This window comes from Ranitomeya imitator, chromosome 1 (genome assembly GCF_032444005.1).
Source record: "Ranitomeya imitator isolate aRanImi1 chromosome 1, aRanImi1.pri, whole genome shotgun sequence".
NCBI classification, from domain to species: Eukaryota; Metazoa; Chordata; class Amphibia; order Anura; family Dendrobatidae; genus Ranitomeya; species Ranitomeya imitator.
Genome location: NC_091282.1, coordinates 710,172,730 through 710,188,422, shown reverse-complemented (window position 1 = coordinate 710,188,422; position 15,693 = coordinate 710,172,730). Strand labels below are relative to the sequence as shown.

General features: G+C 45.7%; 1 protein-coding gene across 4 annotated transcripts in view; it reads right to left on the bottom strand.

Moving 5' to 3' along the window:
• Positions 1–10,916, bottom strand: part of RALGAPA1 (Ral GTPase activating protein catalytic subunit alpha 1) — a 314,621-nt gene extending 303,705 nt beyond the window's left edge. For all 4 annotated transcript variants that reach the window (XM_069732024.1, XM_069732041.1, XM_069732049.1 and 1 more), the window contains exon 1: positions 10,627–10,916. In XM_069732024.1, the coding sequence (XP_069588125.1) occupies positions 10,627–10,732 (106 nt within the window). In that variant the 5' untranslated portion in view covers positions 10,733–10,916. The remainder of the gene's footprint in view (positions 1–10,626) is intronic.
• Positions 10,917–15,693: the final 4,777 nt, after the last annotated feature.

Here is a 15,693-nt window from a genome sequence, read left to right as displayed (position 1 = left end):
AGAGCTGGAGATCGTGGAACTAGCGGGGGTGCCGGTGGACATGGCAGACTGAGAGACGGTGGGAGATGGTATTTTTGCCACCGGTGCCCTAGATTCAGTGTTTCCTACTACGAAACTGGTGATTCCCTGACCCTGACTGCTTTGGCCTGGCAAAGAAACCTGCACAGATACTGCAGGTGGTGCGGAAAATGGTGGCCCTACACTGCCGGAAGGGATGTTGCGTTGCTGACTAGCTTCATTGGCCGAGGGTGCTACAACCTTAAGGGACGTTTGGTAGTTAGTCCAGGCTTGCAAATGCATGGTGGTTAAATGTCTATGCATGCAACTTGTATTGAGACTTTTCAGATTCTGTCCTCTGCTTAAGGTAGTTGAACATTTTTGACAGATGACTTTGCGCTGATCAATTAGATGTTGTTTAAAAAAATGCCAGACTGCACTCTTTCTAGCATCGAAAACCTTTTCAGGCATTGCAGACTGAGCTTTAACCGGATGGCCACGCTGTCCTCCAACAGGTTTTGGCTTTGCCACGCGTTTTGGGCAAGATACGGGCTCGGCAGATGGAACCTGTTGCGATGTTGATGCCTGCTGCGGCCCCTCCTCCTCCGCTTCAGAACTGCTGCCGCCTGCACCCTGTTCCCCCAATGGCTGCCAATCGGGGTCAAGAACTGGGTCATCTATTACCTCTTCTTGTAGCTCGTGTGCAACTTCGTCTGTGTCACCGTGTCGGTCGGTGGTATAGCGTTCGTGATGGGGCAACATAGTCTCATCAGGGTCTGATTCTTGATCATTACCCTGCGAGGGCAATGTTGTGGTCTGAGTCAAAGGACCAGCATAGTAGTCTGGCTGTGGCTGTGCATCAGTGCACTCCATGTCAGATTCAACTTGTAATGGGCATGGACTGTTAACTGCTTCACTTTCTAAGCCAGGGACGGTATGTGTAAAGAGCTCCATGGAGTAACCCGTTGTGTCGCCTGCTGCATTCTTCTCTGTTGTTGTTTTTGCTGAAGAGGACAAGGAAGCGACTTGTCCCTGACCGTGAACATCCACTAACGACGCGCTGCTTTGACATTTACCAGTTTCACGAGAGGAGGCAAAAGAGCTAGAGGCTGAGTCAGCAAGATAAGCCAAAACTTGCTCTTGCTGCTCCGGCTTTAAAAGCGGTTTTCCTACTCCCAGAAAAGGGAGCGTTCGAGGCCTTGTGTAGCCAGACGACGAACCTGGCTCCACAGCTCCAGACTTAGGTGCAATATTTTTTTTCCCACGACCAGCTGATGCTCCACCACTACCACTACCCTCATTACCAGCTGACAATGAACGCCCCCGGCCACGACCTCTTCCACCAGACTTCCTCATTGTTTTAAAAACGTAAACAAACTAACGGTATTTGTTGCTGTCACACAAATTACAAGGTGAGCTATAACTTCAGTATGATTTAGCTACCCCTTTACAGGTGAGTGAGACCACAACGAAAATCAGGCACAATGTTACACACTCTGTTGTTGGTGGCAACAAATGAGAGAGATGCCACACACGCAGGACTGTCACTGAAGCACAAATGTAAATATTAATCTCCCACTGATTTGATTTTTTTTTTTTTTTTTTAAGGGAGACTTTAGGAAAAAAAAATAATAGAATAAAATGATTTTTTCAGGAAGAATTTAGAAACCAAATAAAATAAAATGATTTTTTCAGGGAGAATTTAGAAAACAAATAAAACAAAAAAAGGCTTTCTATGGCCCACTGAGTGAGAGATGACGCACACAGGAGTCAGGAGTGGCACACAAGCCCAGAGGCCAATATTTATCTCCCACTGATTGATGTAGTGATTTTTTCAGGTAGATTTTGGAACCCAAATCAAGCTAAAAAAATAATAGGCTTTCTATGGCCCACAATTGGAGAGAGAGAGAGAGAGATGGCACACCCAGGAGTCAAGACTGGCACACAAGCAGAAAGGGCAATATTAATCTCCCACTGATTTGTTTTTTTTTGTTTTTTTTTTTCAGGGAGACTTTAGGAAAAAAAAAATAGAATAAAATGATTTTTTCAGGAAGAATTTAGAAACCAAATAAAATAAAATGATTTTTTCAGGGAGAATTTAGAAAACAAATAAAACAAAAAAAGGCTTTCTATGGCCCACTGAGTGAGAGATGACGCACACAGGAGTCAGGAGTGGCACACAAGCCCAGAGGCCAATATTTATCTCCCACTTTTTTTTTTGTTCCAGGGAAAATTTATAAACCCAATAAAAAAAATAATAAATAGGCTTTCTATGGCCCACTATCTGAGAGACAGAGAGAGATGGCACGCTTAGGACTGGCACACAAGCCCAAAGGCCAATATTAATCTCCCTTTTTTTTTAAGGGAGAATTTATAAAACCAAAAAAAAAAAAATAAATAGGCTTTCTATGGCCCACTATTTGTGAGAGAGATGGCACGCTCAGGACTGGCACACAAGCCCAGAGGCCAATATTAATCTCCCACTTTTTTTTTTTTTCCAGGGAAAATTTATAAACCCATTAAAAATAAAATAAATAGGCTTTCTATGGCCCACTATCTGAGAGAGAGAGATGGCACGCTTAGGACTGGCACACAAGCCCAAAGGCCAATATTAATCTCCCTTTTTTTTTAAGGGAGAATTTATAAAACAAAAAAAAAATAAATAAATAGGCTTTCTATGGCCCACTATTTGTGAGAGAGATGGCACGCTCAGGACTGGCACACAAGCCCAGAGGCCAATATTAATCTCCCACTTTTTTTTTTTTTTCCAGGGAAAATTTATAAACCCATTAAAAAAAAAATAAATAAATAGGCTTTCTATGGCCCACTGAGTGAGTGATGATGCACACAGGAGTCAGGAGTGGCATACAAGCCCTGAGGCCAATATTTTTCTCCCACTGATTGATGTAGTGATTTTTTCAGGTAGATTTTATAACCCAAATCAAGCAAAAAAATAAATAGGCTTTCTATGGCCCACTGAGTGAGAGATGACACAGACAGAGATGGCACTCTAGCAGAAATGTCAATCTTAATCTCCCACAAAAAAAAAAAAAAAAAAAAAAAAGGAACTGTCCTTCAATTACTATCTCCCTGCAGTAATCTCAGCCAGGTATGGCAGGCAGCAATAAGGAGTGGACTGATGCACAAATTAAATAAAAAGTGTGGACAAACAAAAAAGATAGCTGTGCAGAAAGGAAGGAACAAGAGGATTTGTGCTTTGAAAAAAGCAGTTGGTTTGCACAGCGGCGTACACACAGCAATGCAGCTATCAGGGAGCCTTCTAGGGCAGCCCAATGAGCTACAGTGCTGAGGGGGGGAAAAAAAAAAAATGTAGCTTCCACTGTCCCTGCACACCGAAGGTGGTGTTGGGCAGTGGAAATCGCTACAGCACAAGCGGTTTGGTGGTTAATGGACCCTGCCTAACGCTATCCCTGCTTCTGACAAAGCGGCAGCAACCTCTCCCTAAGCTCAGATCAGCAGCAGTAACATGGCGGTCGGCGGGAACGCCCCTTTATAGCCCCTGTGACGCCGCAGACAGCAAGCCAATCACTGCAATGCCCTTCTCTAAGATGGTGGGGACCAGGACCTATGTCATCACGCTGCCCACACTCTGCGTTTACCTTCATTGGCTGAGAAATGGCGCTTTTCGCGTCATTGAAACGCGACTTTGGCGCGAAAGTCGCGTACCGCATGGCCGACCCCGCACAGGGGTCGGATCGGGTTTCATGAAACCCGACTTTGCCAAAAGTCGGCGACTTTTGAAAATGAACGACCCGTTTCGCTCAACCCTACTCTGCTATACTGGTTTTCTCACTGGCTATTCAGGATGACTCGTTCCCCATTATCGCACATAATGGCGCATTGTTCTAGCACTTGTCATAATGATTGTGTGGTTTATGTGGGAGATGACGGCGTTTCATTCCCACATTCCCCATTACGTTTGGTGCCATATTTAACAAAGAGTTGTGAGAAAATAATGACCTATTGTTTAAAGCAAGTTTTTGTGATACAGGTATTTTTTTTATTTTCGCCCATTTTTTTCATATAACATCTAATATATAATTGCCTAGAATACTACTTCCTGCAATTTGTGCCAACTTCCGTGGCTTTGTCCGGAGCTAATGTGCGGAGCTAATGTGCGGAGCTAATGTCCGGAGATAAGTGACGTCAACAGTGTCCAGTGTCTGATTGGTTGCCGCCTGCTGCGAGCGACCAATCAGAAACGTGCCGTACTGTGACACACTCCGCCCGCCATTTTGGTGTGATTTTTGAATTTTTACCTCACAGCAAGTTTCTACTGCGTGGAGGCGGGCCCAGTGACGTTGCTCTTCAAGCTCCTGCCGAATTTCGTCAAAAAAATGATAATACCATTTACCAAAACTATATATATTTAGTTGTGAAGTGGTTCAGTGACATTTTCACACCAATTTTGAACTTTTGTTTGGTGTTTTCTCCATATACTGCCTATTATTTTTGTTCTTTCTTACTATTATTTATTAATTGTATTATTCTTACATTTGAATAAATAAAGTATATATGGATTCTAGACTCCCGATTCTTTAGAATCGGGCTGCCATCTAGTTCTTTATAAAAAAATAAAAAAAAATCTTGTGATTTTCACACTAGACTCATACTTCCTGTCCTTTTAGCAAGAGTTTTCAGCAGTCTCTTTATCAGCAGAGGCAGATAACACCTCTATACAGATTATTCACAATAGGCCATGTCACACCTGCTCCCCCTCCATTCACAGTTACATTTGCGCATGCTCATTAGACACTAATAGAAAATACAGAACTGGTGTCTCTCTGTCTTTTGTGGCTATGTACATGTGCTGTTTCCTGAAACAACAGGAAATTACGATTCTAAATAATCCCCAATGGTCAGTGTCAAAATTGTAAGATTTGTACTTATTTTAAATACAGATTTTAATATGGGGAAAAAAAGATGGCAAAAATTTTAAACATTTAACACAAAAATCTGATTTACACAATACGTCATTTTTTGATGTCCTGAAGTTCAGACACACACAATCTAACACAATACGTGATCACAGATACCCTCAAGACTAACCACACACGGCCTCAACACATTGGGTGATCATAGATGTCCTGAAGCCACACATGACCAAACACACTGAGTGATCAAAGATGTCCTGTGGTCCAGCCACGCACGATTCCAACACATGGGGTGAACACAGAAATTCTGATCTCCGGCCAAGCAAGACCCTAATGGGAGGCTGAGTCACTTCTCATGGATGGTGATCACAGATGTTCTCAAGTGCGGCCATACATGACCCCGAACACAAAGGGTGATCATAGATGTCCTGAACTCTGGTCACACGTGACCCTAAAGGGACACTGAGTCACTTCTCACTAGGGCTGTGGAGTCGGAGTAGTGGAGTCAGAGCTCATTTTGGTGGAGTCGGACTCGGTGTCATGGAAATTGAGGAGTCAGAGTCGGAGGTTTGGCTTATCGACTCCACAGCCCTGTTCTCACGGATAAGCAGTGAGTTGGGGAAGTCAAGGAGCCCGAGGTCAAGAGCGGGAGGGTATGTTATAAACAGAGGGAGAGACAAAGGCATAGTCAGGTCAGAGTCCAGGGTCAGAATTTCAAGAAGGTAGCGGATCAAGACAAATGAGATAGGCAAAGGTCAAAGGCAAATCTAAGGTCAGGCAACAAAGATGAAAATATAAGAACCCAGAGCACAAAGCGCACACACACCACTTGAGCTAGACTTCAGCTGGCAATGTTCTAATCATTGCCAGTCAGCTAAATAGCCAGGTAATCACCCAGAACGGGAGACACCTGGAGGAAACCCCTCAGGCCAGGACAAAGAAGCCATTCTCAATACTGAAAGCTCAGCACGCTCCTGATCCTATAGGGCGGCTGGGCTGTCACTTACAGCTTCCTTAGGAATCTTGACTCCCAACACACATGGTTATCATAGATGTCCTGAAGTGCGGCCATACAAACGGATAACACAATGGGATGATCATACATGTCTTGAAATGCGGTTATGCATGACCCCAACACACGGGGTGATCATACATGTCCTGAAGTGTGACCATATAAAACACAACACACGATGTGATCATACATGACCTGAAGTGCAGCCATACACAACCCCAACACATGGATGATCATAGATGTCCTGAAGTGTTACCTTATACAACCCCAACACACGGGGTGCTCATGCATGATCTGAAGTGTGGTCATACACAACCCCAACACCAGGGGTGATCAGAAATGTTGTGAGGTACAGCCATACACAACCCCAACACATGGGGTGATCATACATACGCTGAAGTGCAGCCATAGACAACCTCAACACACTGGGTGATCATACATGTCCTGAAGTGTAGCCATACACAACCCCAAGACACAAGGTGATCAGAGAAGTCCTGAAGTGCAGCCTTACACAACCACAACACACGGGGTGATCATACATGTCCTGAAGTGCAGCCATACACAACCTCAACATATGGGGTGATCATACATGTCCTGAAGTGCAGCCATAAACAACCCCAAGACATGGGGTGATCAGAGAAGTCCTGAAGTGCAGGCATACACATTCACAACACACAGGGTGATCCTACATGTCCTGAAGTCTGGCAATACACAACCTCAACACACAGGGTGATCATACATGTCCTGAAGTCCGGCCATACACAACCTCAACACACAGGGTGATCATACATGTCCTGAAGTCCGGCCATACACAACCTCAATATACGGGGTGATCATACATGTCCTGAAATGCAGCCATACACACCCCCAACACACTGGGTGATCATACAAGTCAAAGTTTGGCCATACACAACCCCAACACACTGGGTGATCATACATGTCCTGAAGTGCAGCCATACACACCCCCAACACACTGGGTGATCATACAAGTCAAAGTTTGGCCATACACAATCACGACACACGGGTGATCATACATGTGCTGAAGTCTGGCCATACACAACCCCAACACACTGGGTGATCAGAGATGTCCTGAAGTCCGGCCATACACAATCCCAACACACTGGGTGATCAGAGATGTCCTCAAGTCCGGCCATACACAACCCCAACACACTGGGTGATCAGAGATGTCCTGAAGTCTGGCCATACACAATCCCAACACAGTGGGTGATCAGAGATGTCCTGAAGTCCGGCCATACACAACCCCAACACACTGGGTGATCAGAGATGTCCTGAAGTCTGGCCATACACAATCCCAACACAGTGGGTGATCAGAGATGTCCTGAAGTCCGGCCATACACAACCCCAACACACTGGGTGATCAGAGATGTCCTGAAGTCTGGCCATACACAATCCCAACACAGTGGGTGATCAGAGATGTCCTGAAGTCCGGCCATACACAATCCCAACACAGTGGGTGATCAGAGATGTCCTGAAGTCCGGCCATACACAATCCCAACACAGTGGGTGATCAGAGATGTCCTGAAGTCCGGCCATACACAACCCCAACACACTGGGTGATCAGAGATGTCCTGAAGTCCGGCCATACACAATCCCGACACACTGGATGATCCTACATGTCCTGAAGTCCGGCAATACACAATCCCAACATAGTGGGTGATCAGAGATGTCCTGAAGTCCGGCCATACACAACCCCAACACAGTGGGTGATCAGAGATGTCCTGAAGTCTGGCCATACACAACCCCAACACAGTGGGTGATCAGAGATGTCCTGAAGTCCGGCCATACACAACCCCAACACACTGGGTGATCAGAGATGTCCTGAAGTCCGGCCATACACAATCCCGACACACTGGATGATCCTACATGTCCTGAAGTCCGGCAATACACAATCCCAACATAGTGGGTGATCAGAGATGTCCTGAAGTCCGGCCATACACAACCCCAACACAGTGGGTGATCAGAGATGTCCTGAAGTCCGGCCATACACAACCCCAACACAGTGGGTGATCAGAGATGTCCTGAAGTCCGGCCATACACAACCCCAACACACTGGGTGATCAGAGATGTCCTGAAGTCCGGCCATACACAATCCCGACACACTGGATGATCCTACATGTCCTGAAGTCCGGCAATACACAATCCCAACATAGTGGGTGATCAGAGATGTCCTGAAGTCCGGCCATACACAACCCCAACACAGTGGGTGATCAGAGATGTCCTGAAGTCTGGCCATACACAACCCCAACACAGTGGGTGATCAGAGATGTCCTGAAGTCCGGCCATACACAACCCCAACACAGTGGGTGATCAGAGATGTCCTGAAGTCCGGCCATTCACAACCCCAACACAGTGGGTGATCAGAGATGTCCTGAAGTCTGGCCATACACAACCCCAACACAGTGGGTGATCAGAGATGTCCTGAAGTCCGGCCATACACAACCCCAACACAGTGGGTGATCAGAGATGTCCTGAAGTCCGGCCATTCACAACCCCAACACAGTGGGTGATCAGAGATGTCCTGAAGTCCGGCCATACACAATCCCAACACAGTGGGTGATCAGAGATGTCCTGAAGTCCGGCCATACACAATCCCAACACAGTGGGTGATCAGAGATGTCCTGAGGTCCGGCCATACACGCCTCATAACTTCCTTATCTACTAAATACTGCAAAGGGTCATCAAAATATTTCCAGAAATAGAGAAAATTACAAAAACTATACAAAACAGACCTAACAATCCCTCACATTATGAGAACCCCCACAGACCTCAACAGGAAGAAAACTATAAAGGTTAGGCCCCAGCAGTGCACTGGTAACTCGGCCATCCATTCTGCAGACGACTCCTGGACTGGGAAACACCAATCATCCATAATAACTCACGTAACCGTGGTGGCGGCCGATTGCTGCCACCGCATGTTGTATTGCTATGGATGACTGTCAGGTGGCGCAACATGGGAAATCTCTTTACCAATCAGAAAAATTCTAAATCCAATTCTCCACTGTGACAGAAGTTGGAAATGGCTCCTAATGCAACAACAAGACAGACAGACGCAACATCACTTATTTCCCGGGTACGTAACATTTTGAGGAGATAAAGATTGACCCTAAACAGAGCCAGGGATTTGTCTCCAAGGATAATAAGACCGGGTTCACACTGAGGCTTTTGGAGGCAGAAAAATCTTACGAAATGTTTGATGGGAATTTACTTCTGAATTTTTTTTTCTTTTTTAGGAGATATTTTTTCCTGCATCTTTTTGACTTTAGTGTCAAGTTTCATGTGAACTTAGCCTTATACTTTACTCCATGGTTGGCGTTGTACAACCTTAAGAGGGTTGTCCACCTTCGGGGAGAATTTTTTTTGCTACTTGAATGCATGTAATCACTTTTATAACTTTGTTTCGTTAACAATGTTGTGCCATTGTCTTCTACAGCCTCCTTGTCACCCTGCCTATTGTTGGCTGCAGAATGAGTGAACTGAGAATATGTTAGTGAGCCCCTAAATACATGCAAGTAAGTAAAAAAACAAAAAGTCCCCAAAAGTGAGCTCCTGCTCCAGTCTCAGGTCACAGTCACTACAGGACGATCCAACTCCAGTGTGGCTCCTCACCTCCGCTCCGGGGGCAATATTTCTAGGTTTGGCTGGAGTTAAAGAAATTGTCCATGATAAAAAATAACCAATATTTTCCTGCCCCCCCTAGTAGGCCCAACTGCGCTCTGATTACCTCCCAGCAGTGATGACATCACATACACCCATGTGATCACTGCAGCCAATCGTTGGCCTCACCACCGCCACTCAGGACAGTGATTGGCCACACCAGTCATGTGGGTGGTTGAAAGTGATGTCATCACTGAGGGACGTAAACAAAAACCAATGGCGGCGTCCGAAGGTGCCAGAGGGGTAATGAGCAGGCGAGTCTTGGAGATCGCTTTAGCGTATTGCATTTTCTGCTGTCAGACACTCTCTACCAGGGCCGGACTGGCCATCTGGCAATTCTGGCGAATGCCAGAAGGACCTGTCTGTAAATGGGCTGCCTTGTCTATTACGTTGTTAACAGAATTGGTGTTCTCAAGATACCCATACTGTTAAGAGTTGTGATGGAGCACGAACTTGCGTACCCCGTCACTTACCCCAGCAGGCCACAGGTATCATTAATAATATTGGTCTTATAGAAAACCTTCCTTTCATCCATCCAGGGTAATATTAGTAATATATCCTATCTAGTTCATGGGGACGGGGACAATATGGGCCTGTGTGATGTCAAATGCCGGGACTGAATTTCAGCCCTAGTCCGTACCTGCTCTCTACCCTTACCTAGAAAAATCCCTTTAAGTCGGTGACGGACACTACTGCAAACATCTACAGCGCAAGGACAGAGCCTGAGGGTCCCCGAATTTTGCCAAAGGGGGTAAGAAATTGGCGCCAGAGACGGTAAAACCTCTACCCCCCTCCCAGAACTAGATCGGACATCCGCAGCACGCCCCGACACCTATAGAAGCCCCCCGAGTGTGTACAGACCCGGGTACGACCGCAGGGTGGCACCGCTTTGCGTCACGTCGTCGTCGTGCAGCTCCTGACTGATTACTGCTGTATGATCAGATGACTTAAGGACTTTGGGCTCATCGTAGACCCCGGTGGCCCCCCATCCTCCATGTATCCCCCAGTACCCGGCCCCCCAACCATCCATCCTTCCCCGCCTCTCACCAATCACGATCCTCAGATGCTTCAGCCGGGTCAGGACATCCTTTTTGGGGTCCAGCACTTTTTGGGTTGATTTCTTCACATCCCCGTGAGTTTTTTTCGAGAACATCCCGGATGAGAGGAGGAGGACCCCCCGGCTCACCCCCGGGTGTCTCCCCTCCAGGTAACGGTATATACGGGCTTCCCGAGGAGAGGACGCGGACAGCCCCGGTCCCAGGGAGAGGATGGGAGGGGTGCGGGTGTCCCCGCTCTGACAGCAGCAGGTTACACAGATACATCCAACATGGCCGCCCCCGTCTGACTCCAGCATAACAAAGCAATCGAGCGCCGAGCACTGCACCGCTCGCTGCTGCCACCTAGTGTCCAAAATGTATGTATGCGAGGTGCAGTCAGGAGGATGGGAGCGCGTGTAATCGCACGGTGTGTACAGGTCAGAGATCAGCCCAACCTGTGTTCTGCTGGGCACATGACACTCCAGGACACAGGAGATCATCATGGGTCACACAGCTGCATATCAGTGGGATCCTGGGACAAAATAACGCAGGCCTCATTCAGACAAGTGTCTGTGTGCGAAACGGACTGGCGCAAATCATTTTAGACCGTTTATTAAAACGTCCAGCCGTTCTTGAGATATGAACACTTATGTTTACATCTTGTCGCCTTGGAGACCGACCACCACTGCTGTCTAGCTTCTCCACTTGTGAAAATTGGCTCAAGTCGTCAGTAATACTGTATAATCGTTCCTCAGGGGCAGGCTTACCATCAGTGCAACCGCACAGGGGCCCGAAAGATAAGGTGGGGCCACTGCCACCTCCACAAAAAAAGGGCATTACGATCAGTTATTTCTCTCTGGTCACAAAGAAGTTAAAAGACCGGGAGCAGCTCCGCACTGTGGCCCCCAGTACATAGGGACAGGGTTTGTGTAGAAGGAAGGCAAATAAATCTTCATTCTCTGGGACTGTGGGGCCGATTTATTATTGGATTTTTGCCTTTTTTCTCTAGTTTTTTGGTGTCTTTCATTTCTTATTATACACTTTTTTATTTTATACATTCACCTTTTTTTATTTCCTCCATCGTGGGTGAGGTTTGGGATTTTTAAGATGTTTCTGGATGATTCTTCAATTTCAACTGTCTGAAAACCTGCAATATTTTTTGGCAGATGCACTCCTGTCCCCTCCCCCACCACACTCTCCTCCTTGCCCGTTTCAATGTTTTATGTACATTTCAGCGCATCATGCGACTTTTTGCTATAAAAAGACATAAAAGCCAAAAATGAAGTATATTTTTGATTTTGCACAAAATTCATAAAATCAGGAGGGTTGATTTAAAGAATTTGGTGCATAAGAAGAAAAAAGGCTTAAAAAAACACAAATGATGAATCAGGGCCTTAATATTTTATTACTACAGACCCACCAGGCCTTATAGCCAGATCAGGACCAGAAGCGCCAGGTTTGGTTGAAGGAGGCTAATTCTTAAATATGAGGGAAAGATGATTTACAGGCTTTTGGTGCAATAAAGTATTGCCTGCAAATAAGGCTGCCGTCACACTCGCAGTATTTGGTCAGTATTTTACATCAGTATTTGTAGCCAAAACCAGGAGTGGAACAATTAGAGGAAAAGTATAATAGAAACATATGCACCACTTCTGTATTTATCACCCACTCCTGGTTTTGGCTTACAAATACTGATGTAAAATACTGACCAAATAATGATAGTGTGACGGCAGCCTAAGTCTCCATATACCAGCTGGTCCCGTTTAAAGGGGTTGTCCACTACTTTAATACTGACAGCCTATCCTTTGGATAAAAGTTGGAGAGGGTGCAACACCAGCACCCCACCGATCTGCTGAGACCTTTGTCGGCAGGCTATCATTAGTTGCAGAGCTCTACAGCACAGCTTTGTGAGCTGTATAATGGCCACTCATCCTTGTAAATCAAGTTCTAATCTTTAGAATAGGGGAACATGACATGTGCCGTCCCCGGCCGCGGCCTCTATGCAGTTGTCAGACCTATGCGCTCCATAGCGGATAACATCCGGCCTCCAGCTGATCGGCTGGGTAGTGCTGTCTGATGCCCCCCCCCCCCCCCCCCACACTGATCTGGTACTGTTTACCCATCCTAAGTATAGCTCATCAATACGAAATTAGTGAACAACCCCTTTAATGGAGATTTTAAAACTTTTAACTAAAAAAGCAACAATTGATCATCCTGTAGTGATAACGTGCCATCCATCCGCGTGACCCAACCATTCATTTCAGAAGTGAAACAACATGGCAAAGGAAGGCAAGTCTACCATTTTTTATTTTATTTTTTTTTAACAAAATTCATTGACGCAGCTATATGGAATTAGAGGGTTAATTCTACACTGCCGGGATGGAAGGATAAAGGGGGAAGGAATGTACAGGAAGGCGGTTATAATAGTCTACGCGCTTCGACGTTCCAAACGTCTTTGTCAGGACAAAACCACAGTGTACAGTACAATGCAACAATGCCGGTATGAACGGATGTACCATTTAGTTGTGCTCTTAGCTGTTGGACCTGTTAGTGACCATATCAGCTGAGTAACGCTGCTGTTGGTCTCCCCTTTGTACTCAGGTATAACTCTATTGTTATTCCAGTTTCTTAAAAAAAAAATGATGCAGCCAAATAGTTACAATGACACTAAACACTATTTTTTTTAATATTCAGAGAATATAACTGCACAGCATGGGGCAAAGTTATTTTTTTCTGATAAAGCCCCTTTAGACTGTTTGGGATATCAGGAAGAATAAATGTCCAGAGAATAAAAGGTGAGAGCGCCACCATTTCATCATCCTGAGACCACTCATGTATGGGGGCTTTTCATTTATGGAGGGGGCTCATCACAATTTTGGCCAAGATCACTTCCATGAATAAAGGGTGGAATCTATTCGTCCTCCAAGAGCAACATCTCCCGACCATCCAGGAGCAACTTGGTGATGATCAAAGCATGACGGAGACCATGCCCCAAAGCACAGTGATACCTACTAGTCAGGGAAACTCCCCGGACCTCAATCCCAGTGACTGATGGTCGCAACGTTGAAGCATTTTAAATGCCAGAGTCAATGACATCTCTGATGGCTCTTGTGTGTAAAAAAAAAATGTGAGAATGTCGCAAAAAGGTTTTTCAATAAAAATCTTTTAAAAGCTATTAGCTTTATCTTTTTAAAAGGTTTAAAAAAAAACAAAAAAAATCCCCAAATGCAGGTTGTTAAAAAAAAAAAATGAAAAAAGTACTTTACTCCCCATCCCTGGGATCAGCGTGGAGTCTCACCACTGCCCCGGTGTCTGATATTATTATTATTATTATTATTATACATTTTTATAGCGCCATTTATTCCATGGCGCTTTACATGTGAATACGGGGCAAATATAGACAAATACATTAAACATGAGCAGATAACAAGGCACACGAGTACATAAGGAGGGAGGACCCTGCCCGCGAGGGCTCACAGTCTGCAGGTGTCTGAACTTAGCAGCACAAACCCCTGAACTCATTGGAGCGCGGCACACAATAATAAACAAAGGTAGAGACTCAGTGCTGGACTCGTAGAGCTGGGTAAAGCGCCCCTTTAAGCAGGGATTGTCCAGTACTGGGTAACCCCTTTAATCCATTCAGGATCCCAATTGATTTAAAAACAATGGACGCAAACCTCCTACAGGGTCACGGTTCCAGCGATGTCTTCTCGGCTGCTGATGTTGTGAGAGAGCATCAGGGCCGTAGTCATGGCCGAGGACACCGGTGCTTTAGTGCCCTGGCCTCCCATCACATGAAAATAGTGTCCAATACTCTGCATACCTGTGGCTACACTTTCTGCGCCGTCGGGGTCCTCTCTGCTCTGCAGTAGGCTCCCATCAAAGTTGTTGCACAGATTGAGACTCAGTCCATTTCAACCTTCATAAGTACAACTTTACTATTTTCTTTAAGCAGCACATCCATATTCTTCACAGCATTTACAACAGGTTTCACATTGCACATCTCTTCCTCTTTCCTTGCACTTCCCTTTCTGTCACACAACACATACCCGGGTCGAACCGTATCGTTCGGTTCCTCAGCGTCCTCCCTGTTCAGCTATGCTACGGATAGACTTTCCTTAGTCTGTTTTGCCCCAGACATGAGAGTATCAGCCTCCGAAGTCAGCTGCCACTTGGCCAGTGACCTGCCCATCTATACTGTACTTTGCAGTGACACAGCATACTCGTGGACCAAACTCACTGCATCTGAGACTTCCCTCAGCCGTTTCACGCCGATTCTGAGGGCATCTGCCCATGCTATAAGCTGCCACATACTGGAGCTACCTGCCTCCGCGTCCTGTTACTGTTCCTGTCTTTAGTCTCCTTGCTGGCTGCTGTATTGGCCCACTGCTATTCAGGCCCAATGCTGTGGATGGCTGGGCTTCTCCTTTAGGCCTCTTTCACACTTCAGTCTTTTTGTTTCTGTCCAAATCTGTCGTTTTGTGAAAAAAATGGATCCAGCAAATGTTGTTGCTGGATCCATTTTTTTCTCATAGACTTGTATTAGTGACGGATTGTGACGGATGGCCTTCCGTTTCATCCGTCGTAAATTCTGTGTCCATCGAGCGGAGACAACGCACATAGAAATGTTTTTTGTATACGTCGTAAAATCACCCAGCGACAGATCCAGCACTGTCCATTGTTGGCTATAATGGAAGCCAATGGACGCAGGATCCGTTGCTGACTGTTGTGGAGATCAGACTGAACTAAAGGAATCCATCTTATCTTCTTCCTGAGAAATCTCGCTTACAACAAGATACATTTCTGCTGACTTGACATTTCCTTTTATGGAAGTAATCATGTGTGCATTCCTTCTTTCAATAGCAGCCTTTCATTCACCTTCCAGATGATGTAACTTTCTACTGATAAAGACTGGTATAGATTGTTTATGTAAGAGATAGTGAAATATGAGCGCTTGTGCGCATGTCTGTAAAAGAATAATTCTTTTCTATATAAAGGGAGGGCAAAGCCCAGAGAGAGAGATGTGCTCCTGGGCTTCCCTTGTATATGATCACACAATACCTTGTTTGCGTGTCAT